Source organism: Rhinopithecus bieti, unplaced genomic scaffold, assembly GCF_001698545.2.
Source record: "Rhinopithecus bieti isolate Rb0 unplaced genomic scaffold, ASM169854v2 scaffold_77662, whole genome shotgun sequence".
NCBI classification, from domain to species: Eukaryota; Metazoa; Chordata; class Mammalia; order Primates; family Cercopithecidae; genus Rhinopithecus; species Rhinopithecus bieti.
The window spans coordinates 606,345-631,194 of record NW_016829485.1 but is presented as its reverse complement, the minus strand read 5'-3'; the positions used below and the strand labels follow the sequence as shown (position 1 = coordinate 631,194).

The following is a 24,850-nucleotide window of genomic DNA, read 5'->3' as shown; positions in this document are numbered from 1 at the left end:
TTTTGAGACGGAATCACACTCTGTTGCCCAGGCTGGAATACAGTGGCGTGATTTCGGCTCACTGCAACCTCTGTCTCCAGGGTTCAAGTGATTCTTCTGCCTCAGCCTCCCGAGTAGCTGGGACTATAGGCACACGCCACCATGCCCAGCTAATTTTTGTATTTTTAGTAGAGATGGAGTTTTACCTATTGGCCAGGATGGTCTTGAACTCTTGACCTCGTGATCTGCCCACCTCCCAAAGTGCTGGGATTATAGTTATGAGCCACTGTGCCCGGCCTGAATTTTCATTTAATATCTTAATAAAACTAGATTTTCTATATTAGCCAAATATAGATGGTTATTATTCCTTTTTTTTTTGAGACGGAGTCTTGCTCCGGCACCCAGGCTGGAGTGCAGTGGCGCAATATCAGCTCACTGCAACCTCCGCCTCCGGGGTTCAAGCATTTCCCCTGTCTCAGCCTCTTGAGTAGCTGGGACTACAGCCACTGTGCCCAGCCTGCCTCTTGCATTTTCTGAATTCCTATTTTTTTTTTTTTGTTCTTGAGCTTGCATTTTCTGGTTGCAGATGTAATACATGCTTATGATAAAATGAGTAACATTGCAGATATATGTAAAATGCTATCCCTCCGAATGCATTCTTTTTAACAGTTTGATATGTGCTGCTCCAGAATGTACTGTTTACTTTTTATATAAACGGGATTGTGTCTGATGTCTGTCTGGCTACTCACTGTTTCATGTAATTCTGTTGGAGACCTTTCTGTGTGAGTGTGCTCTCTGGGCAGTGTGTGGTGCAGTGAATGGATAGACTAATTCCTATGCCAAATTCCTTGCTGGTGGATATTTGGTTTGATTCCAGTTTTATGCAGTTTTAAGTAATGCTGCAATGAGCATCCTCTGTGTTTTTGTTAACTTTAATCTGCTCATTTTTAATGGGAGGGGATATAATTTGGTGTTTAGATGTATAAAAGTGAACATCATACTACTAAAGGAAAATTTTTTTCTTCTTCTTTTTTTTTTTTTGAGACAGAGTCTTGCTCTGTTGCCCAGGCTAGAGTGCAGTGGCTCGATCTCGGCTCACTGCAGCCTCCACCTCCTGGGGTCAAGCAATTCTCCTGTCTCAGCCTCCCAATTAGTTGGGACTACAGGCGCGTGCCACCATGCCCTGCTAATTTTTTGTATTTTTAGTAGAGACGGGGTTTCACCATGTTAGCCGGGATGGTCTCGATCTCCTGACCTCGTGATCTGCCTGCCTCGGCCTCCCAAAGTGCTGGCATTACAGGCGTGAGCCACCCTGGAAAATTTTATTTTTACATAAAACGTCTCATTTACTTTTATATCTTTGAGTCTTCTTTCTTTTAAAAAGTAAGGGGCATGGCAGGGGATGATGGCTCATACCTGTAATCCTAACAGTTTGGGAGGTCGAGGTGAGAGGATCACTTGAGCCCAGGAGTTTGAAACCAGCCTGGGGAATGTAGCGAGACCCCTGTCTCTACAAAAAAATGAAAATTTTAGCTGGGCATGGTGGCCATGCCCGTGGTCTTAGCTGCTCGGGAAGCTAAAGTGAGAGGATTGCTTGAGCCCAGGAGGTCGAGGCTGCAGTGAGCTGTAATTGTGCCACTGCACTCCAGCCTGGGCGGCAGAGCGAGACCCAGACACAAGTGGCGGTGTATGGTGATGTGGTGCTTGTACCTCTTCTCTTTCCAGGCTGCTCAGAGTGTTAACAAGGCGTTGGAGCAGTTTGTGAAGCCGGAACAGCTTGATGGAGAAAACTCATACAAGTGCAGCAAGTATGCTGGGTGATGACTTGGTTCTTGATGCTGGCTGCTCCAGTGGGGGTGGCCGGCAGGCTTGGTTGGAGAGAGTTTGGTGTGTCTAGGTTGCTTGAGTTTCTCATACCCTCTGGAAGACACTGGGTCCCTGTCATCCAAAGGCCAGAGCCCAGAGTGTCTTGATGTGTGCATTTCTGCAAGACGCGCAGCTCTGTGCCCGTGAAAACCTGGGGCATGACATTGGGCAGATTTTGTGGGAGGAGAGAGGTAAAACTGTCTTTGCTCCCCTAGCAGTGCTGTTTCAGGTGTGGCTGGGCATCCCCTGTCTGCCGAATAGCATTTTCTTTGACTTTCTTATGATAAGAGGGCTGCTGTCAGGTGGGGAGTCACTTTCTTCTGGGATAGCTAGGCTCCTTCTCTCTTAGGGAGGGTTCCCAGGGATAGCATTTGCTAGAAAACTCTAATTTTGATTATTTGTTAATATGTTTCCCCATGAAGTCAGGAGTACCTATTTTAAGAATGCTCTTTCATATGTTTTTAAGTAGATTTCCACTTCGTGGTCAGGTAATATGAGTAATTTTTTTTATCAAATCTTCAAGACCAGAGGGATTTTGCCTTTGTTTTAAATTCTACAGACATTTCTAATATTTATTTTTATTATTTTTGTTTCTGGTTAGGGCTTTCTTTTCATATAATATTATTATTTTTAAATTAGATGAATTTAAGACATATTTTCACATAATTATACCAGTCTGAACATGTTCATTTTTCAGTTTCTTTTGAATTGAGAGAAAGTTGTGTTAACCTAATTTTAACATTATTGGTGGCGCACATGGCTTGGTTTTTCAGAATTGTCCTAACTTCCTTTCCCTTCACGCTAAGTAAGCAGTTCCCCTATATTTTTAATGTTAATATTTTCACTGTTGGTTGAAGACTGGTGGTTCTCATCCACTGTCCTTTTTGGAACCTTAATGTGGAATGTTTGAGAATAATAACAAAGACCAAAATACCAAAAATTGTGTGTATATATTCGTCTCCTTAAACTTTTGTTTCTGTTTATTTCAAGGTGTAAAAAGATGGTTCCAGCTTCAAAGAGGTTCACTATCCATAGATCCTCTAATGTTCTTACACTTTCTCTGAAACGTTTTGCAAATTTTACTGGTGGGAAAATTGCTAAGGTATGTGGATGATGTCATTAATCATCTTTTGTGTCGAGCCTTTCAAGGCTTACGTGTCTGTAGCTATTAAGGATTAAGGACTTGACTTTCTCATGACAAAATTGTTAACTATTACCTACATTTGGGCTTCATTGTCCATTTTGTTGGTATCCATGGTTATGAGGGATACAGGGAGAGCCTGTATAATCTGAAATCCAAAGAGGACTTCCCGCTAGACCCTGTCACCTTTTCACCAGAGTTCATTTTGTCTTGTGTGTTTGTTTTCTGATTGGTAGTACACTGAATTTTCCCATTTTCTTCCCACTTTCTGAAGATTGAAAGTGGTCAAAAACTAAATAGCGTGCAAGAGAAATAAACTATCCATTCCCGAATTATTAAAATTAAATAATCGGCCGATTGTGGTGGCTCATATCTGTAATGCCAGCACTTTAGAAGGCCTAGTCAGGCATATCACTTGAAGCCAGGAGTTTGAGACCACTCTGGCCGACGTGGCAAAGCCCTTTTCTACTAAAAACACTAAAATTAGCTGGGTGTGGTGGCAGGCACTTGTAATCCCAGCTACTCGGGAGGCTGAGACAGGAGAATCGCTTGAACCTAGGAGGCAGAGGTTGCAGTGGGCCGAGATTGTGCCACTGCGCTCCAGCCTGGGCTATAGTCAGATTCTGTCTCAAAAAAAAATAAAAGTAATGATTAATGTTGAGAGTTGTCATTTTGTTACTCTGTCCTTTGATGGATTTGAAGAATTCACTTAATGTAGATCTTGACTTGTTAAAAGAAAATAATAAATGCAGCAGGATTGCCTTAAATACACTTAGATTCAGCTGTCCTTCTGGTTAACCATGCCCTTTCGAAGGTGGCTAGCCCAGGTGCAGGGACTCACGCCTGTAATTTTAGCACTTTGGGAGTCCAAGGCAGGTGGATCACGAGGTCGGGAGTTCAAGACCAGCCTGGCCAAGATGGTGAAACCCCGTCTCTACTAAAAATACAAAAATTAGCTGGGTGTGGTAGTGCACCTGTAATCCAAGCTACTCGGGAGGCTGAGGCAGGACAATCACTTGAACCCGGGAGGCAGAGCTTCCAGTGAGCCGAGATCATGCCTCTGCACTCCAGCCTGGGTGATAGAGTGGCACGCCATCTCAAAAAAAAAAGGAAAAAAAAGGTGGCTAAATGCATTAGGTTTTTTAAATGCATTAGGTTTTTCTAGAACATCACAGGACTCAGGTGTTCTGTGGGTCTCCCCTCCTAGGGAGCTCTAAATACGCTCTACCTGAATATGTGGAATGATGTGTGCCCTCAGAAATGTTTCTCCTTTTTCCATTTCTGTTAGGATGTGAAATACCCTGAGTATCTTGATATTCGGCCATATATGTCTCAACCCAACGGAGAGCCGATTGTTTACGTCTTGTATGCAGTGCTGGTCCACACTGGTTTTAATTGCCATGCTGGCCATTACTTCTGCTACATAAAAGTAAGCTGTGCAGATTTGCTATTAACTATTGTTACATACATGCTGTAAGACAGCAGTAGCATTCTTGAGGTAGGGAGAGGTGGAACTTTTACAGTTAAAATATGAATACCCGTTGTAAAAATATTTCTCTTGACCAGGTGCAGTGGCTTACTCCTTTAATCCCTGCACTTTGGGAGGCTGAGGCTGGGGGATCACTTGAGGTCAGGAGTTGGAGACCAACCTGGGCAACATGGTGAAACCCCGCCTCTATTAAAAATACAAAAAATTATCTGGGTGTGGTGGCACCTGCCAGTAATCCCAGCTGCTCCGGAGGCTGAGGCAGGAGAATTGCTTGAACCCAGGAGGGGGAGATTGCAAGGTCACGCCACTGTACACCAGCCTCGGTGACAGAGTGAGACTCCATCTCAAAAAAAAATAAAAAGAAAAAAAATTTCTCTTGTGTTCCACATTTAATTAAATCTAATCTCTGTCTTTTATTGGCCCTCATTTACAGGCTAGCAATGGCCTCTGGTATCAAATGAATGACTCCATTGTGTCTACCAGTGATATTAGATCGGTACTCAGCCAACAAGCCTATGTGCTCTTTTATATCAGGTATTGTCATGAAAACAAACTGCCAAATTTTCTGGTGTGTTATTTTTTCTTGTCTTATCAACATATTTAAATTCAATATTCAGTGTGTTTTTAAAAAAAAAAAAAAAACAAAACCCAGCAGCTTAAAGATCACTTCTAGCCTGGGCATGGCGCCTCATGCCTATAATCCTAGCACTTTGGGCAGCTGAGATAGAAGGATCACTTGAGCCCAGGAGTTCAAGACCGACCAGCCTGGGCAACATAGTGAAGCCACATCTCTACAAAATACGAAAAAATTAGCCAGGTGTGGTGTTGTGGGCCTGTGGTCTCATCTGCTCGGGAAGTTGAGGTGGGAGGATCACTTGAGCCTGGGGAGGCTGAGTCTGCAGTAAGCCATGATTGAGCCACTGCATTCCAGCCTGAGTAACAGAGCAAGACTCTGTCTCAAAAAAACAAAAACAAAAACTATCAACTCTGCCGTGTGCTTGGAGAGTAAGAAAGGTAGTGTCTGAGCAGGATGATGAGTTTGCTCCGCATCGCACTCTGTGGCCGTGAGCGCTGAAGGTGCAGCTGCAGGGAGAGGGGGTAGCTGAGGAGGGTGGGCTTCTGCTGCAGGCAGCAATGGAGTGGACCAGGAGCCACAGGAGAGTGAGTGGAGACCTCGGAAAGGGGCCTCTGAGTGCCTGGCGTGGTCACAGCCAGCGCCTCCCAACCTGGAGCACAGGTCAGTTGCCTTCCAGGCCAAGGCCAGGGCCCGTGCCCAGCTCTGTCCTGTTGTGGCTGCATATACTTTTCACTCACTCACTCACTCCACTTTTGGAAAAAATGTTTGATAGCTGAAAATTAAGAATATCCTCAAATGTCTAACTGGCAGAATGCTCATGTCTGCACGTTGAAATATTAAACACTGGTGTTGGATTTCGGCAGTTGGGCTGAAGCACAGATGACAATCGGAGGAGGCCTCAGGCCAAGATGAGGGTTAGAATTTTGTTTCTGACTTTTTTGGACACTATAGATATTCTACAGTGGCATATATTTATAATTAGAAAAATATAAGCCTGGGCAACAACATAAGACCCCATCTCTACAGAAAATAAAAAAATTAGCCAGCTGTGGTGGTGCATGTCTGTGGTCCCAGCTACTCAGGAGGCTGAGGCAGGTGGGCAAGGCCGCAGTGAGCGATAACTGTTCCACTGCAGTCCAGCCTGGGCAACATAGTAAGACCCTGTCTCAAAAAAAGGAAAATATGAATAAACAGAAAAAAAATACCTTTCAGATGAAATAGCATCTTCAGAATACACAGTTTAAAAAGTCTCATTTACCCAGTTATCCTTGTTGTCTCCTGATCTGAGTGCCTGATGTTAGCCTGAAGGAAAGGATGTGTATAGCTCCATATGGTGTAGCATAAACATGCTATTTTTTTCATCAGTTTTCTGCCTGAGGGGTTAAATGCTGTTGAATTTATAAATGAATCTCTCCTAAGGAGGTATCCTGTGTCACCCTAAGTATCACTCTCCTTGTCTCCAGGTCTCATGATGTGAAAAATGGAGGTGAACTTACTCATCCCACCCATAGCCCCGGCCAGTCCTCTCCCCGCCCCGTCATCAGTCAGCGGGTTGTCACCAACAAACAGGCTGCGCCAGGGTTTATCGGACCACAGCTTCCCTCTCACATGATAAAGGTAACAGTCCATAGGGAGAATAACATTTTTATGTTAATTTTTAAAATGTAACTTCAGACTCTCAAGTTCAATTGTAGTGATTCTTTGTCCTCAAATACATCTGAATGTCTTCTCACGGTTTAATCAAACCCTCTTACACAGTATTTCAAATATACAGAAAACAGCTGGGTGCAGTGGCTCACGCTTGTAATCCCAGCACTTTGGGAGGCCGAGACAGGTGGATCACTTGAGCTCAGTAGTTTGAGACCAGCCTGGGCAACAGGGTGAAACCCCGTCTCCACAAAAACTACAAAAATCAGCGGGTATGGTGGTGTGTGCTGTGGTCCCAGCTGCTCGGGAGGCTGAGGCAGGAGGATCACTTGAGTCCAGGAGGCAGAGGTTGCAGTGAGCTGAGATCGCACCACTGCATTCCAGCCTGGGCAACAGAGTGAGACCCCGTCTCCAAAAGAACCCTCCGAAAAAACAAAAACCCCAAAATACACAGCATACCGCACCAGTGGGGAGGAAAGAGGAAAGCCTGGGTGTCAGCATCCTTACATTCTAGGTCCCCTCTGGACTTCCATTCTTAATTCCTCTTGGACTCCAGGAAAGCGATCTGTTTACAACAACACATTTGTTAGGTCCATTTAGTCGTTTCAGGGGTGTGGTGTTTCTGGCTGCTGTCCCCCTGGATTTGATTTTACTCCCTGTTGGTCCCGTCGGGGCGAACAGTAGTGAGCTAGTGTCACAGGGAACACAGAATTCCAGAGTGGGGGCCTCATCTGGGCTGTGGCATCTTCACAGCTTTCGGCTTGAGTATGTTTTGGATGATCACATACACTGGCTAGCTGTGTGCTTTATTTTATGGACATCAGGCAGTATTTGAGGTATAACAGAGTCACACATCAAATGCCCAGCGGGCTCCCCTATTGGGCTCTGCTCCAGAGTGACATCAGGACTCTGGCAAACAGGAGGGCATGTGCCCTGTAGGAAGGGGTGGCTGTCATTGCTTTTCCAGACTGTTTTTGTTTTTACCATGAAGCTTTCCAGTGTTAAGATGGCAGCCAGTTCAGGTATTTGAGAAGACACCGTGAAGGCCACACATGATCTATTAACTGGCGTTCAGGCCTGTGCCTCCATGGGGATGCAGCAGCCATGGTGGGAACCTGCAGCGAATGTATTAACTGCATGAGGAGAATGTGGAGACATTGTGGGGCAGTGGTGGGGGTCATGGCTGAGCGAGCAGCGGCTGAAGCAGCCCCTACTCTCTGCCCATGTGACCGTCTCCTTTGCTCCGAGGCCAGGGTGATTCCTCCTTCCTGGCACTCTGCAGCGGTGAGCTCCCAGGAAACCCAACCAGGGAGCAAGTGTGTGACTCCATGCCACAGGCCTGCTGATTTCGATCAGATCTGGAACAGAAAGAGTTTGGTCTGAGGATTGTATCCTGTGAAACATGTATGTCCTGTTTGTTGATTTATTGCCAGAAAACTAGGGCCTGTGGAAAGTATGCGTGGGTAGGAGGGATTGAGAAAAACAGAGAACATTTCCAGGTGTATGAAACTTGTTAGTCCTGAAAAAAAAAAAAAAAAAGCAAAATGGGAAGGACCCATTAGCCAAAATGGGTTGTGTTTCTATGACCATGTTTCTGGAGCTCTGACTGGCTGGTGCTTTTCTTCCAGAATCCACCTCACTTAAATGGGACTGGACCATTGAAAGACACACCAAGCAGTTCCATGTCAAGTCCTAACGGGAATTCCAGTATCAACAGGGCTAGTCCTGTTAATGCTTCAGCTTCTGTCCAAAACTGGTCAGTTAATAGGTCTTCAGTGATCCCAGAACATCCTAAGAAACAAAAAATTACAATCAGTATTCACAACAAGTTGCCTGTTCGCCAGTGTCAGTCTCAGCCTAACCTTCATAACAATTCTTTGGAGAACGCTACCAAGCCCGTTCCCTCTTCTACCATTACCAATTCTGCAGTACAGTCTACCTCGAATGCATCCACGATGTCAGTCTCTAGTAAAGTAACAAAACCGATCCCCCGCAGCGAATCCTGTTCCCAGCCCGTGATGAATGGCAAATCCAAGCTGAACTCCAGCGTGCTAGTCCCCTATGGCGCCGAGTCCTCTGAGGACTCTGACGAGGAGTCGAAGGGGCTAGGCAAGGAGAATGGGATTGGTACGATTGCGAGCTCCCACTCTCCCGGCCGAGATGCCGAAGATGAGGAGGCTGCTCCGCACGAGCTCCAAGAACCCGTGACCCTAAACGGTGCTAATAGTGCAGACAGTGACAGTGACCCAAAAGAAAACGGCCTGCCGCCCGATGGTGCCAGCTGCCAAGGCCAGCCTGCCCTGCACTCAGAAAATCCCTTTGCTAAGGCAAACGGTCTTCCTGGAAAGGTGAGTGTGCGTCGGGGTCTTCAGCCTCGTTCGTGGCAGTTCCCTTGGCTGGATTTCAGGAGGCATGGAGCTGGCGACTGAAGCTGAAATATTTTTGTTTTTATTGCAGTTGATGCCTGCTCCTTTGCCGTCTCTCCCAGAAGACGAAATCTTAGAGACCTTCAAGCTTAGCAACAAACTGAAAGGCTCGACAGATGAAATGAGGTAACGCAAGAGTAAATCTGAGGCACGTGTGGCAGCATAGTGGGAAATCCAGTGGCCTGCAGATGTATCAGTATAGGAATGCTGTAGAAATTTTATAGTGAATGTTTTGAATCCTAGAATGATTTGAATTATGACGTATAGGATTTATTAACTTGCCTTTTAGAACAGTAAAGAAAAAATGTGGCATACAGGACCGAGTCCACGGAAACTTAATGTACTCACCATGCTATTTCTCCTCCTGCGTGGCCACCTCTCTGGTTAGCAGTGTTACTGGCACACCTTCAAGCGCCATCTCATTTCATCTTTCTCATGAAGAATGATTATGGGAGGGTGTGCTGAGGGTCTAGGCCAGGGCTCTCAGTCCTGTCAAGGAGCACATACAGTCAACCGTCCATTCACAACAGGACGTCCATTCACAACCGTCCATTCACAACAACCATGTGGTTGTCATGTCAGCACCACAGTGGGTCACACAGACCGAGATGGTGTGGCCTGCTGCTCCTGGGCCACAAACCTGCACAACCTGTGACTGCACTGGATCCTGTAGGCAGCTGTAACACAGTGGTATTTGTGTATCTAAACATAGAAAAGGGACAGTAAAAATACGGTATAAAAGGAAAACTGGCACACCCGTACGGGCACTTACCATGAATGGAGCTGGCAGGACTGGAGGGTGCTGTGGGTGAGCCAGTGAGTGAGCGAGTGCTGAGTGAATGTGGGGCCTGGGACTGTGCACTACTGTAGACTCTAGAAACACTGCACACTTCGGCTACACTCAATTTGTTTAAAAAATTGATTTCTTCAATAGTAAACACACCTTTGCTTACTGTAACTATGTTACTTTATAAACTTTTAATTTTAAACTCTTTGACTCTTTTGTAATAATACTTAGCTTAAAACACAAACACTATACAGCTGTACAAAAATAACTTCGTTTGAGACGGAGTCTTGCTCTGTCACCAGGCTGGAGTGCAGTGGTACGATCTCAGCTCACTGCAGCCTCTGCCTCCCGGGTTCAAGCAATTCTCCTGCCTCAGCCTCCCGAGTAGCGGGGACTACAGGCAGGCACCACCACGCCCAGCTACAAGAATAGGTTCTTTATATCCATATTGATAAGCTTTTTTCTACTTGTAAATTTTAAAACTTTTTTTTGAGACAGAGTCTCGCTCTGTGCCGCAGGCTGGAGTGCAGTGGCACAATCTCGGCTCACTGCAAGCTCCGCCTCCCAGGTTCACGCCATTTGCCTGCCTCGGCCTCCTGAGTAGCTGGGACTGCAGGCGCCCGCCACCGCACCCAGCTAATTTTTTGTATTTTTAATAGAGACGGGGTTTCACCGTGGTCTCGATCTCCTGACCTTGTGATCCGCCCGCCTCGGCCTCCCAAAGTGCTGGGATTCCAGGCGTGAGCCACCGCGCCCGGCCAGCAGAGTCGTTTATTACCGTTATCATCTATTATGTACTAATTGTATGTGCTAGACTTTCATGGGACTGGCAGTGCAGTGGGTTTATTTACACCAGCATCACCACACTCATGAGTCATGTGTTGCCCTTGGACTGTTACAGTGATGGGAGTTTTCAGCTCTGTTGTGATCTTACAGACCGCCGTCACTAGGATGTTAGGACAGTTAGGGTGACAGGGATTTTTCAGCTCTATTGTGATCTTACGGACCGCCATCATGTGTGGGCTGTTGTTGACCTTATGTATGAGGTATGTGACTACTTCGTAAAGGCCCCTCGAGGATTCTGAAATTATAGATAATAAAACCTGCCCCACAATTTTTAAAAAATCATGTAATGTTAGTCAAAAATGTAAATGTAATGTTAGTCCAGAGTAAGAGGAAAGGAATTTGTCATGCAGTGACAGTGGCTTCATGCAAAGAACCAGGCAGGACGGCCCTGTGGCGAGAGGCTGTGTGCGAGCAGTGCTCGCGTCTCTGCACAGGTTGGCTGTGAATGACAGCTCAGAGCGCGGCCAGATGTCACCATACTCGGTGCCAGGTGCAGGTTCGCCTTCAGGAAGTCATGTTCTCATGGCGAACAACTTCTGGTGAAGTTGTGATGAAATCACGGCATGATCGACTCTAGATTTGTATACTAGGTATCTTCCTGGAAACAGTGTCTGTGAAAACCGTGCCAGTAACACACCCGTAGTTTTTACCCGCATAGTCGTTGGCACGCACTCACCTGTGGGGTTGCTCGTCGTCCTGGTGGGGCTCCCATCACTGTGGCAACCCCAGAATGGCCCCTGGCAGCTGGGAGTGCCCTCACTGAGGCCCTCTGTTAGGAGGGCTTAGATGTTAAAACGGAATGGGGTGAACCCTGCAGGCAGGGAATGCTCATTCCCAACCTACGGATAGGCTGGCTTGGACACGCGCTCCCTCAGCCAGAGGACTCTGGCCTTTCCTAGGCCAGGTTGCATGAGGGTGAGGTAGATGGCTGTGCAGACAAGCCCAGGCCAACAGCAGCTTTCATTATTAACCCTGAGGACATATTGAAAGCTCTGCGGGAATCAAAGGGCAGAGTTAATTTACTACAGCAAGTTTTGCTAAAGCCTCTGATTTCTCACAATTTGTCAGTAATTGGAGGAGCTGCTGGCTTTGTTTGGAGGTAGCCGCTCTACCTTTGAGGGTTCAAGAGAAATTAGAGAAAGGGAGTCCAGAGGAAAAGGAGGAAGCCCTGTCATCACTGGAGGTTTTTCTTTAGTCTTGGTTATTAGGAAGAACTAAAGGAATTGCAGCCAGGTGCGGTGGCTCACGCTTGTAATCCCAGCACTTTGGGAGGCTGAGGTGAGCAGATCGCCTGAGGTCAGGAGTTTGAGACTAGCTTGCCCAAGGTTTAGTGAAACCCCATCTCTACTAAAAAATACCAAAATTAGCTGGGCGTGGTGGTGGGCGCCTGTAATCCCAGCTACTTGAGAAGCTGGGTCAGGAGAATCGCTTGCGCCTAGGAGGTGGAGGTTGCAGAGAGCTGAGATCACGCCATTGCTCTCCAGCCTGGGCAACAGAGTGGGACTCCGTCCCTCAAAAAACAAAACAAAACAATAGAGGAATTGGAAGAACTAGAGGAATATCCAGAAACAGGAAGAGCCTACAACTGTAGGATTATTGCTTTGAAAAATAGGCTAGGAGCTGGGCTTGATGATAAAACATTTTATTTTTGTTTAATAAGGGAAACAGAAAATTGGGAGTTTCCAGAGATAGTAGTACTAGCCTAATACTGGGCTTCAGCGAGATGTATTTAAAGAGACGAAATAGCAAGTGAACGTTTTGAAGTATTTCTCCCTGTAATGCAATGACACGAGCCTGTGAAGCCCACGCTAACGGGTGTGTTTGTTTGTTTGGGGACTGCAGTGCACCTGGAGCAGAGAGGGGCCCTCCCGAGGACGGCGATCCCGAGCCCCAGCCTGGCAGCCCCGCCGCCGAATCCCTGGAGGAACCGGATGCGGCCGCCAGCCTCAGCAGCACCAAGAAGGCTCCGTCGCCCCCGGATCCCGGCACTCCCACTACCAAAGAAGGCGCTTGGGAGGCCTTGGCTGCCGCCCCGGAAGAGCTTCCGCCCGGCGCTGGGCAGGACATCGCGGGGGAACAGCGCCCCGGACCTGTGTGATCCCGGGAGCTTAACGGGCGACGCGAGCCCGCTGTCCCAGGACGCAAAGGGGATGATAGCGGAGGGCCCGCGGGACTCTGCGATGGCGGAAGCCCCGGAGGAGTTGAGTCCGGCTCTGCCTGCGCGGTCGGAGGAGCCCTGCGAGCAGCCGCTCCTTGTTCACCCCAGCGGGGACCATGCCTGGGACGGTCAGGACCTGCCCCAGAGCTCGGGCGCGCCCGAGGCCGCAGAGGGGCCGCTAGCTCCTGTGCCGGAGGCGGCCCCGGCCGGTCACCCGGAAGGGGATGCAGAGCCTAGCCCCGGCGAGAGGGGCGAGGACGCCGCGGCGCCGAAAGCTCCAGGCCCTTCCCCGGTGAAGGAGAAAATCGGCAGCCTCAGAAAGGTGGACCGAGGCCACTACCGCAGCCGGAGGGAGCGTTCGTCCAGCGGGGAGCCCGCCAGAGAGAGCAGGAGCAAGACTGAGGGCCACCGCCACCGGCGGCGCGGCACCTGCCCCCGGGAGCGCGACCGCCAGGACCGCCACGCTGCGGAGCACCACCCCGGCCACGGCGACAGGCCCAGCCCCGGCGAGCGCGGCTCTCTGGGCAGGTACAGTCACCACCACTCCCGACACCGGAGTGGGGCGGAGCCGGACTGGGTCAGACACCACTACACCGAGGGCGAGCATGGCTGGGGCCGGGAGAAGTTCTACGCCGACAGGCCGCGCTGGGACAGGTGCCGGTACTACCATGACAGGTACGCCCCGTACGCCGCCCGGGACTGGAAGCCCTTCCACGGCGGCCGCGAGCACGAGCGGGCCGGGCTGCATGAGCGGCCGCGTAAGGACCACAGTCGGGGCCGTAGGGGCTCCGAGCCAGCCCGGGAGAGGGAGCGGCACCGCCTTGGCAGCCCCCGTGCAGGAGCGCCCCACGCTCTCGCCCCGCACCCCGACCGCTTCTCCCACGACAGAACTGCACTTGTAGCCGGAGACAACTGTAACCTCTCTGATCGGTTTCACGAACACGAAAATGTAAAGTCACGGAAACGGAGACACGACAGCGTGGAAAACAGTGACAGCCATGTCGAGAAGAAAGCCCGGAGGAGCGAACTGAAGGACCCTCTAGAAGAGCCTAAAGTGAAGAAGCACAAAAAATCAAAGAAGAAAAAGAAATCCAAAGACAAACACCGAGAGCGCGACTCCAGGTGAGCCTGGGGCCTGTGCTCCTCGCGGGCTGGCGGCGCTGTCAGCAGTGGGGCCTGTCCCTTCTCACCCGACTCAGGAACAAGTGACGGGTCAGGCCGTAGTTGTATCGTTTGATTTGTGTCTCATTTCTGTAGGTTTTGAGATTCCACTCTTTTTACAGATTTGTAAAAAATTGCTGTTTTTAAGCTGTATCTTTATTTCATGGTGTCGTTAAATGCCTAACAACCTCCTTTTCAAAATGATAGTGCCATTTTTGGTGAATGCTTTGTAACTCTTCCAGGAGTAAGCATGAATTGTTCCATAAATGAAAAATTGGGAGTCTTTGACCTTAGAATTGGTGTTAATATTATTATTTGTCAGATGTAGTTCTGTTTTCCTATCTGTTATATTTTCCTGAAATTCAGTGGCTGTGAGGTAGGCAGACAACAGGAGGTGCATGTCTCCTGTTCCTGCCTTCCGGTCCAGCGTGGGCCTCTGAGACACCTTTGTTTCCTCGGCCTTTGTTTTTGGCTCCATTTTTCAACTTGAAATCCAATTGGGAAATTTGTTTCTGTATTTTTTAAGAGATAGGGTCTTCCTCTGTCACCCAGGCTGGAGTGCAGTGATGCCATCATAACTCACTGCAGCCTTGACCTCCTGGGCTCAAATGATCTTTCTGCCTCAGCCCTCAGCCTCTGGAGTAGCCGGGACTACAGACATGTGCTACCACCCTCAACTAATTTTTTGTTTTTGTAAAGACAGGGTCTCGCTATGCTGCCCGGGTGGTTCTCAAACCCCTAGGCTCAAGCGATCCTCCTGCCTGGGCCTCCCAAAGTGCTGGTATCACAGACATGAGCCACTGCACCTGGCCTGTTTTTGTATTTTTAAAAAGCTAAATTGTTGGGTGATTGTCTTGAAAATGACTTATCCGTGATGAGATGGATGAGCAGGAACAGAATTAGTAATTTTAGTTGACATCTCTTGAAATTGAAACCCTGGGAAAAGATTAGCAAAAGCCATAGGGAAAATAGGCAGTGGTTACTTGAGGGAAAAAATAGTATCGCTGCCAGGTGTCTCAGGCACATGGGAGGGAAGGAGGCTTAGTATTTCCTTTCCCTTCAAGTAACCACTGGTTTCGGGAAAAGCCAGCAGAATCCTCCCTGCAGTGTTTGTCCAACAACCTTAGTCCTGAGAAAACTGAAGCAGAGGTGGGGCTGTTCAGCGATGGAGCTGAAGTTGGTGAATTTATGAGCCTGGGCTGAAACAGTCATTACACTGAAGGCAGACTTGTTAAATTTTTGAGACAGGGTCTGGCTCTGTTGCCCAGGCTGGAGTGCAGTGTTGCAGTCGTAGCTCACTGCAGCTTTGTCAACCTCCTGGGCTCAAGTGATCCTCCTGCCTCAGCCTCCCGGGTAGCTGGGACTACAGGTGTGCGCCACCATGCCTGGCCGACGTTGTTAATTAGATAAGAATTGCGCCTGTTTGTGCAGTGAATGTTCTCAGTGAACGGGTATAGAGGCCAAGCTCCAGGGTCTGCTACAGGTGGTTTTGCGTTTTAGGGGTTTGAATTCTGGCTTTTGCTTCTGCAGGCATCAGCAGGACTCAGACCTCTCAGCAGCATGCTCTGACGCTGACCTCCACAGACACAAAAAAAAGAAGAAGAAAAAGAAGAGACATTCAAGAAAATCAGAGGACTTTGTTAAAGATTCAGAACTGCACTTACCCAGGGCCGCCAGCTTGGAGACTGTTGCCCAGTTCCGGAGAGCCCAGGGCGGCTTTCCTCTGCCCGGTGGCCCGCCTCTGGAAGGCGTAGGACCTTTCCGTGAGAAAACGAAACACTTACGGATGGAAAGCAGGGATGACAGGTGTCATCTCTTTGAGTATGGCCAGGGTAAGAGGAGATACTTGGAATTAAGAAGATAGAAACTATTTCTTAATACATTTTCTTTGCAAAGGGTGAATAATACATAGAAAACCTCAGGTGGCATCAGAGGGTGCAGTTACTCAGATCACCCCTGCCAGACAGGGTGCGGCCTCAGTGCTCGTCCCTGCAGTGCGGTGCTGTTGCCCAGTTTGGCTCCTTAGCACCAAACCCTTAGCGTTTATTGAAAGCCTAAGTGACACAGGACTGAGGGCAGCACCACCTGTGTGTCACCAAAGCCCTGGAACATATGGCTCTGGGCTTCTTTAGTGTTTGCCTCATGAAGGACCAGAAATCTTGGTTTTATTTTATTTTATTTTATTTTATTTTATTTTATTTATTTTTTGAGACGGAGTCTTGCTCTGTCGCCCAGGCAGGAGTGCAGTGGTGCAATCTCAGCTCACTGCAAGCTCCGCCTCCCGGGTTCACACCATTCTCCTGCCTCAGCCTCCCGAGTACCTGGAACTATAGGCGCCTGCCACCATGCCCAGCTAAATTTTGTGTTTTTAGTAGAGACAGAGTTTCACCCTGTTAAACAGGATGGTCTCGAGAACTCTTGGTTTTAAAGCATTTTTGATAGAAATACTTTTACAGTATATGCATTACTCTCCTGAATCCTTAAACCTGCAGCATTCTGAGTGTGCCCTGGTGCTCAGTACTGATTTGCTTGCTTGGGTCGTTAGAAGCACGGGCGTCGGCCTCTGCCTGACACCACAGAGGCGGTGTGGTGGGCCGCTGACTGTCGCTGCCAGGTGTCCTAGATTCTCTTCTGCCCTGTGGGGCTGTGTCTCTGTCATGTGGCCACGCGCTGTGCTCTGACTGCACTTGAGGCAGCCTCCCCGCTTCCTCTCTGGTTGGTGTCCAGTGACCGCTGGTCCTGGAGAGGAGCTGTGAGCCTATTAGAAGTGGATGTCACTCGAGTCAGTGGACCTAGAGCAGAAGTTGGCAAACTGCAGCCCTGCGGCCAGCTTCGGCCGGTCACCTGGCTTTGTATGAACTTGGAGTGAAGAATGGTTTTAACCTTTTTAAGTGGTTGGAAATAATCGCAAAGAAGAACAATGCGTTTCACATGAAAATGATGTGAAGTTCAGACCGCAGTGTCTGTGGCTTGATCGGGGTACAGCCAGGCGCGTTCGCACGCTGTCGGGTGGCTTTGCTGTCACTGCCTGACAGGCGAGTGGCTGCAGCAGGGCAGGGACTGTGTGGCTCGCCAAGCGGAGAGTGTTTATTATTTGCCCCCTCACAGAAAAAGTTGGTCATCCTTACCTGAATGCCGGTTGTTTGCATTCACGTATGAAGTGCATGCCCTCCTCCCAGGGACTTGTGACGAATCATCAGGGCTGCCCCTGAGGCCTTTGCTTCTCAGCTGTATCGTGGGTTAGGTGGAGCTGTGTGTGCTGGGGAAGGCCTGTCCCTGCCAGCAGCCTAGAGCCAGCGTGCATTGTTGATTGAGGGGCAGGTGGTCCTTAGTGTGTAACAGAGAGCCGGGGCTGCGGGGCGAGCCCCGTGGGGCACACTTGCCTGTGGAGTGCTGGGGAAACAGTCGGAGCCCAGGACAGGCACCAGCGCTGTCGGCGAGGGCGGGGAGCCGGCAGGTCTTTGCTGTCTGTGTTGTAGACATTCTGGACATTTCAGAATTGGTTTTGCCTTCCCATTTCAGCGAGTCGGGGAAGGGGATTCGTGAGGGCTGCTTGGTGCCCGAGGATGCAGTGAATGGGCTCATTCTGCGTGTGGTGCGGGCTCCCAGGATCGTGGGCTCCCAGCCGGGGCTGCTGGGAGACAGTGATGGTCCCCAAGGCAGCTGGTCCAGCAGGAGGGAGGTTGAACGTGAACTTGTTTGCGTCCTGTCTCGGGTGCTGTGGTCAGGCGTGTGTGTGTGTGTGGTGGCCTGCGTTTCCGTGCCCGTCCTCGGGTGCTGTGGTCAGGCGTGTGTGTGGTGGCCTGCGTTTCCGTGCGCATCCCACTGCACCGATGACAGGGTTTGGAGCTGGCACTTATGCTGCGAGCACAGACTGAGGAGCCTTTCTCGTCCTCCCGAGAAGGCCGCTGCCCGGCCTCGCCTCACCTGGCGTCCTGTGGTCCTGCAGGCCCCCTCTGCCCTGGACTTCGGCTCCTTGCCTTTCTCTTTCAGACTCCTCCTCTGGCTCTGTTCTGCCCAGTTCAGTTCTTGGGCCTGAGATCTGTTGTCCTAATGTCAGGGTGTGCGTGGGTTGGATGGAGCCCTCAGTCTCAGTCATCACGTAAACCCTTTGATGTCAGTAAAACCCTGGGAGCAGCAGCTGAGTGCCGGGACATCCCTGCTCACCTTGCGGGGAAGTGGCCTCAGGCACTCAACAGGGAACCGCAGTGACTGACCATAGCCACTTGACGCAACGCAGAGCAGAGGCACTGGCAATTTTGCAACCATCATTAAAATCTCTTTCCTGACCTTTGCTTTCTAGGTGATTGAAAACTCAGCCTCAAAACAAAAAACTCACTAGTTATGGTAAGCTGTTTTCCTGTTTCTTCATTGTTTGTGGTGGCGCTGAGGGGATTCAGGCAGAGGAGTTTTAATTCTGTGGTTCTGCCTGTGGGCTGGGCCCATAGGAGTGGGCAGAGCCATGGAGAGGCCCCGGCAGGTTCCCAGCCAGGCCAGACACAGGCCACGTGCTTGGGGACAGACCTAGACCCTCCACCTCGTCACCTTTGCATTACTGGCCGGGAAGACCCGCGTCCCTCTCGCAGGTGGAGTTGCCCTGTTCCCTTGCCCCTCACTGGGAAAAGCCAACCTGGCTCACAGCAGCTGAGCCCACGGGCCTTTGATAAACATCTGGGAAGGGAGAGGCCCGGTGCCCACTCCCTCCCCCGTCCCATCCCGTCCCCTGTGCTGCTCTTTGCACCCCGAGGTCACACTGAGCCAGAGCCAGCACCCACCCAGCACCCACTGTACAAAACCGTGGGAAGGTGGCCGAGTGGCAGATCAGGACCTCAGAGCTGCAGGGCTGTGTTGGGTCAATTTACACAGGGGTCCTGGGAGAGTCACTGGTTTTATACCTGACCCTTGTGGACCTAAAGGGGTCAGCGGACCATTTTTCCCTTGAAAGGAAACTTTGTCCAAATGTGTCTGTCACATGTAGTCAGCAAGAGAAATTTAAAATGAATTTCCAAGTGAAGAGTCTGTGGATCAACTGGCCGTTAATTAACAGGCTTTATCAATGTGTCCTCAAGTGAGAGGCCCAATCCTATGTAAGGAGCTAAACTTCCCAAGTAAGGGGCTGTGAGGACGGAGGTGGAGGAGGCAGCTGGGGGCTGGCGGCGGCGGGGCCCAGCAGATGGCGCCTCCCTGGCTGAGCTGCTCGCACCGCCAGTTCCCTCACTTCCACCCAGGAAGGCAGAGTGACCTCCTCAAGGAAGAGCTTCCCCAGCCTTCTGGAGCAGCTGGCAGGGCGTCCGGGAATAAGCTCTACGCACCGCCGCCGCCTGCCTCCAACTCACTAACGGGCGCCTCTTGTCTTTCAGATTCAACGCGTTCAACAGAAGCCATCCCCAGCCCAGCTTAAATTATAAAGATAGAAAATAACTCTGTTCCAATCTGCGTGGTGCTTCTTTAGTAAATACTGTACAGATTTTACCATGGAGAACTTTTTTTTTAGTTTTTACCTTTTCTTAATTACCCTTATTCCGAATGGACGAACACTTTCTACCACTGCTGACCATTGTAAAATACCGTGTATATAAATCCCATTGAAATAATGCCCTGGAATAGAACATCTCAAATGCTGCTTAATTACAGACTCAGGTCGATTACTTGTATTTCATGTAATGTTCCTCCAAGTTAGATATCTGGTGCAAGACCAACCGGGAGACCATGGAATTGTCAAAAGTACAAACTGACAGTGTGTATATTTAATTTAAAGACTTCACAAGCTCTCACCTAGACTTTGGAGAGCAGTCTGTTTTCTGTAATGTCTGATACTAGAAACTAATTTGCTTATTTTAGTTGTATTCAAGATTTGAAGATGTATTTTATAGACAAGTTCTGTTTCTGAACTTTGTGGAACTGTTCCAATTTCCCAGTTATGATGAGTATTTACATTATGAATGTATAACCCAGACATGATTTGTAAAGCCGACAGTATGTTTCTATTACACAACACTTTTTGATACAGCGTCTCTTGTCTTCACTGATACTGGAGTCTCCGTTGTCTGCTTGGTCCCTTCGAGTTTCTAGTTACAGACACAATCATACTGTGATTTTATTTTTAATATGGATATGCTATCAAACTGTGATACACTTATAATTAATTCACTGGTCCTGCATCAGGAGATGGAGTGGGGAAAACTGTATTTAATACAGTTTGTATCTGAATAATCTGTATGGTTTATACAGTTTGTGTTGTTCAGAGATGTTTAAAGTTTGATCTTTGTTTTTTTAAAGATTAAAAAAGCACTTGCCCCACTGTAAATATACAGCATGTAAAATTTCTATAGTATATAAATGGCAGCAAATCACACACTTGGCGTCTTTTTACTGCTGTTTTCCCCATTTGCTTCCAGACTCCTTCCTGTCATCTGAATTCACTTTCTTAAAACCTTCAAGTGCTCCTGCTGAAGTCAGTACCGTCGGCCAGGCCTTCCCACCTGGGACGGGCAAAGGAAACTTGGAGGGGTGTTTGTTGAACCCAGCAATAGCTGTTGGAAAGAACCAAGTCTCAGACAGGCTTGTTTTAACAATACATGTGATTTTTATTTAGTGAACACAGTATTTGCAAGAGCACTGACAGCTATCTACCCTCCAATCTTACTGTTCACTTTACAACCAAATATCGAGAGAGAGAGGCTGTTTCTTCATGCGAGCCATGGCAGTATATACATTGAATAACAAACACTCCAGAAATCAACAGATGTACATTATTTACATATTACTGTATTTTCCGCAAATAGAAATATTTTCTAAGAAAAAAAAAAGTCAATTTGTAGTTTCTGGTCTACCACAGACCTAACTTCTCGGCAAAGCACACCTATGTAGATAGCTGCATTTGTAACTTTAAAAGTAGGCATTGCTTTCTATGAAGCACTAAGTGCTGCTCCATCTATAAACAGCTCCTAGTTTCACTCAGTTTGGTACCACATTCAACTGCCCCAAAATGTTCTGTAACCCCAAAGACACTGCTGCTTATCTGGGTCCAGGGCCAGTCCAATTAAACTCAAATGTGAACCAGGGCCCAGCAAGACAGGCTGGAAGGGCTGTGGCAGCCGCCGCCTCCCCGCCGGGCTCCTGTCGCTGCCTCCTGGCCTCTGTCTCTAGAAGAAAGTGTCTTTGGCCAGAGTTGGGACTAACAATTCGAGCCCTGTGCTCAGACATCGCGGCGGGGAGGAGGAGGATCGTGATTGTGACAGGGCCTGCCCAGGGTGAGGGACAAAAACAGATGTCCTGCTTCAGGGCTGTCCTGGTGGCGGCTGGCCCTGCGCAGTCATGACCCAGAGAGTTTCCTGGACCAGGCCTGCCTCAAGGCTCAGCAGGCATGATGGCTACACGGCCTTTATGCTAATACTGTCATTACACAGCCTGGAGCTAGGCGATTTCCTGTAACACTCTGACCACAAAGTACCTGGAGTCTAACTCAGCACCACGGCCTCTGCGCGGCTCCCGGGTGCCCACCACCCGGTGAAGCTCATTCACAGATGACAGCAATGGAGGAGCTTGATCTGGAGACTCCTTCCTGCCGCGGCTCCCAACACCCAAAACAGAAAGCTCCGATCCCCAGGTCACACCTGGGTTGGTCAGAAGGAAACGGCTCGCCTGAGCACGACATGCTGACAAAGCTGGCTGTGGCCAGTCCTGGGTGCGGGGCCAGCCTGAGGGGTGGGCACCGCCGGGGCCGGCCGTCAGTGTGTGGTCTGGGTGGGGGTCCAGGCAGCATTTATTTTCATGGAAGACTAGAGGCCAGAATTGCATATCTACCAGCCAGGTTTCAAGAACGCTGACTTGCCTTTCTCAAAACTAAAATTTCCAATTTGAGGTATCAGTAACAAAGCCTAAGAGCTTGGGAATGAAAGTCTGATGCAGGACGGGGGCTTCTGGCCTCGGACCCCTCTGCAGTCTAGTGTGACTTAAAGCTACATCAAGGTCAGCCGCAGAGAGGCGGAGGGTCCGCAGCCGCTCGGCCTCCACTTCAAGGCAACTCAAAGGAACAGTCTCTGCTGCTGAGAAGGAAGCCTAGGTGCACAGTCTGAGGTTTTGTCTCTGGACTGGGCATTTTGCGCGGGAGTACAGATGCCCTCCAGAGGGTGCAGATTCAAGGTGTGCCTGTGCAGGTGGGGCGGGAAGAGGAAGTCCGTGGAGAAAAAGCCAGCCACCAGCCCAACAGCCCCGTGTGCAACAGGGTCCTGGGGATGCAAATCTCCCAACAGAGCAGCGCCTGCCACTGGCCTGTGTCGGCCCAAGCACGCAATGCCCCTGTCCAGCCCTGTGCCCTCTCTGGAGGTGGGGCCCAGATCCACCCTTGCTTGAGTGAAGCACCAGGCACCTGCTATCCTTACATCCACAGCAGTCCTGACGACCTCCCAGGCGGGCGTGGAGCTTCGCCAGTTCCACCACCGGCATCTATCTGGGGTTCTCAGCTCCCCAGAAACCCTACGTGCCGGGCCTCTGCACACCAGAGGCTGTTCTTCCCTCCTCGTAGGGAGGGCACCTCTCTCAGGACATGGCATGCTACATGGGGTGAGGCTGTTTCTGGTTACTTCTGTGTCTATTCATTAAGAAATCTGGTCAAATTACAAGGTCTGTAAAATAAGCGTTCATTTTGCCACAGGTTTTAAATAGCGATGAGTAGGTCAAAAGCCTGTCTACGTGGACTCCGCTGACCTGTATGAAACACTGCCGTGTGTGTGTGTGTCTGAACAAAACATGAGCAGTTTCACGTGATTCAGCATATGGGCCATCTGTGTCCAGAGAAAAGCTGTTTCCTAGGAGTTAGCAGTTACAGGCTAAACACCCCAAAACATTAACTTATCATTTTAATGATTTGCTTAAAGTACCTGTGGGGCCAAAAAGCCTGGGTTGAAGGGAGGCCACATGGGAGTCACCCTGGAGCCCCCAAGTGCCATGGCCATCCCTCCCCGAGCCCGTCCAGAGCCTACCTGCTGCCCCCAGGGCTGGCTTGACAGCCTGACAGGGCAGGGCTGCACGTGGCCCCCCGTGCCGGTGGCCCCCAGCCCTCCCCTTGGGTGCTGCATCTAGATGGATATTTTTTCAGTGCACAGTATATACTTGTGTCCAGGAGTTAACTTTATAGCTGCCATTCTAAAAATACTACTGTTAGAAAGTATCTTTTGTTATAATTTCAGAATATAAAAAGGCATATAAAAGCTATAATCCTATATATCTGAGAAAAAATTCTGAATAAAAAACTGGTAGCTTTTCCTTTCCTGTTTTGCTATAAAACAGTGGCTTTCTAGAACGGTTAACACTGCCCCGAGTGAACGCGTTTGGCATGGTACGAATGAGGCTCCCATCTGTGGAATCCGTCCCGTGTCTGCTGTGGAGAGAGCGGAAACTGCTGTCCTGGCTTCTCCCCCCAGGGCCGCCGGGGACGGTCGCAGGAAGGAAATGCTTCTGGACACGCGCAGCCGACCATGACCCCAGCCACGGCACAAGGCCTCGAGGATCAGTCTGGGCCACAGTACGCTCTGAAGCAGCAGCTTGCACTGCAGGGCGACCACCTCCCAGGACCCCAGCCACGGCACGAGGCCTCGGGGATGCCATCTGGGCCACGGTACACTCTGGAGAAGCAGCTTGCACCACAGGGCGACCGCCTCCCTGCCACGCCTTCCGCGGAGGGGCGGCCCGCGGTGCCTTTCTGCTGGGGTTGGGTCTTTTACCTGGGTCTTTTAGCCAGGAAATCTATTTTTTATTGGCAATCCTTCGTTTCCTCGTTGCCAACATGTCATAGAAGGGATCCCTGCTGATACTGGCTCTGGTGAAAGAAGGAAAACATGCAGGTTAGGTCGTGGGTGACACACAGACCTTCCCTTCCCCACCAGCCCCAGAGGCTCCTCAGACAGGACCGCAGGCTCAGATCTGAGCATCAGCTTTGGCAGCCCGGCCCTCGGGTTTCTGGAGGCAGAGGGTCCACTCTTGCACATGGAAGCATCCACGTTCCAGACCATCCTCCGCCCTTCAACCAGCATGAGAAGACAGGCCTGGCCCCGCCCCCGAAGCCCCGCTCACTTGATGGATTTCATCCACTCCTCCTTCTCCTCCGGGCTTGGGGCTGAGATCCGGTACACCACGTGGTTCCCCTCTACCACGCGGCCGTCCGCCTCCGTCTTACAGGCCTTGATGACCTGCCCTTTGTGGCTGGGATTGTAGAGCTCAAAACAGTTCTGGTGGAGAAAAAGAGAGGGGAGACCATCACAGGGGCTGGGGGCCAGGTTCCCTGCAGGCAGTGAGGATGGCTCCCAGGGGGCTGGCAGGAGAGAAGGTTCAGGAGGGAGCTTACGGGTTTCCGGGGGTCCTCCACCTCCCTGATGCTGAGGTTTTCCAACGGGATGATTCCCCTGGGCTCCTTATCCTACAAGAGAGAAGTACACGGCGGGGCTCACTGTGGGCCACCAGCCTGGGGGTCCCTTGGCCCCAGAGCAGCTCCGTGACTGCTGGGAGGCGGCCAGGAGGCCCAGCCTTACTTACTGTTGTGTATTCAAAGTAATAGAGGCAGTTGTCAGTCAGGATGAACCACCTGCGCTTCCAGGTCTTCACGCGTCCTCCTGGAAGCAGAAGGGGCCCCGTGAGGCTGTGCTCCGTGCATGGGGAGCCCGCGGGTCCAAGAGGGGCCCTGGACCTGCACAGACCACTGCATTTTCAGAAAGGCCACCAGGCGCCAGGCTCGGGTTTAGGTGCCCTCCGGCGTTCCCACTGTGGGGCCCCGCA

At 50.0% G+C, this 24,850-nt stretch overlaps 2 protein-coding genes across 3 annotated transcripts in view; one reads left to right on the top strand and one right to left on the bottom strand.

Moving 5' to 3' along the window:
• Positions 1-20,432, top strand: part of USP42 (ubiquitin specific peptidase 42) — a 50,159-nt gene extending 29,727 nt beyond the window's left edge. The window contains 12 exon segments of the mRNA XM_017864774.1: positions 1,705-1,787; positions 2,836-2,947; positions 4,275-4,415; positions 4,909-5,009; positions 6,516-6,669; positions 8,328-9,047; positions 9,157-9,251; positions 12,601-12,834; positions 12,836-14,038; positions 15,608-15,909; positions 18,381-18,424; positions 19,438-20,432. Coding sequence (XP_017720263.1) covers positions 1,705-1,787; positions 2,836-2,947; positions 4,275-4,415; positions 4,909-5,009; positions 6,516-6,669; positions 8,328-9,047; positions 9,157-9,251; positions 12,601-12,834; positions 12,836-14,038; positions 15,608-15,909; positions 18,381-18,388 — 3,153 coding nt within the window. The 3' untranslated portion in view covers positions 18,389-18,424; positions 19,438-20,432.
• Positions 20,433-20,640: 208 nt separating this feature from the next.
• Positions 20,641-24,850, bottom strand: part of CYTH3 (cytohesin 3) — a 28,932-nt gene continuing 24,722 nt past the window's right edge. The window contains exons 9-13 of one of the 2 annotated variants that reach the window (XM_017864773.1): positions 24,611-24,687; positions 24,423-24,494; positions 24,152-24,306; positions 23,803-23,897; positions 20,641-22,228 (exon numbers count right to left, since the gene is read on the bottom strand). In XM_017864773.1, coding sequence (XP_017720262.1) covers positions 23,825-23,897; positions 24,152-24,306; positions 24,423-24,494; positions 24,611-24,687 — 377 coding nt within the window. In that variant the 3' untranslated portion in view covers positions 20,641-22,228; positions 23,803-23,824. Of the gene's footprint in view, positions 23,898-24,151; positions 24,307-24,422; positions 24,495-24,610; positions 24,688-24,850 lie in introns of both variants that reach the window. The other variant, XM_017864772.1, reaches the window with a different exon arrangement.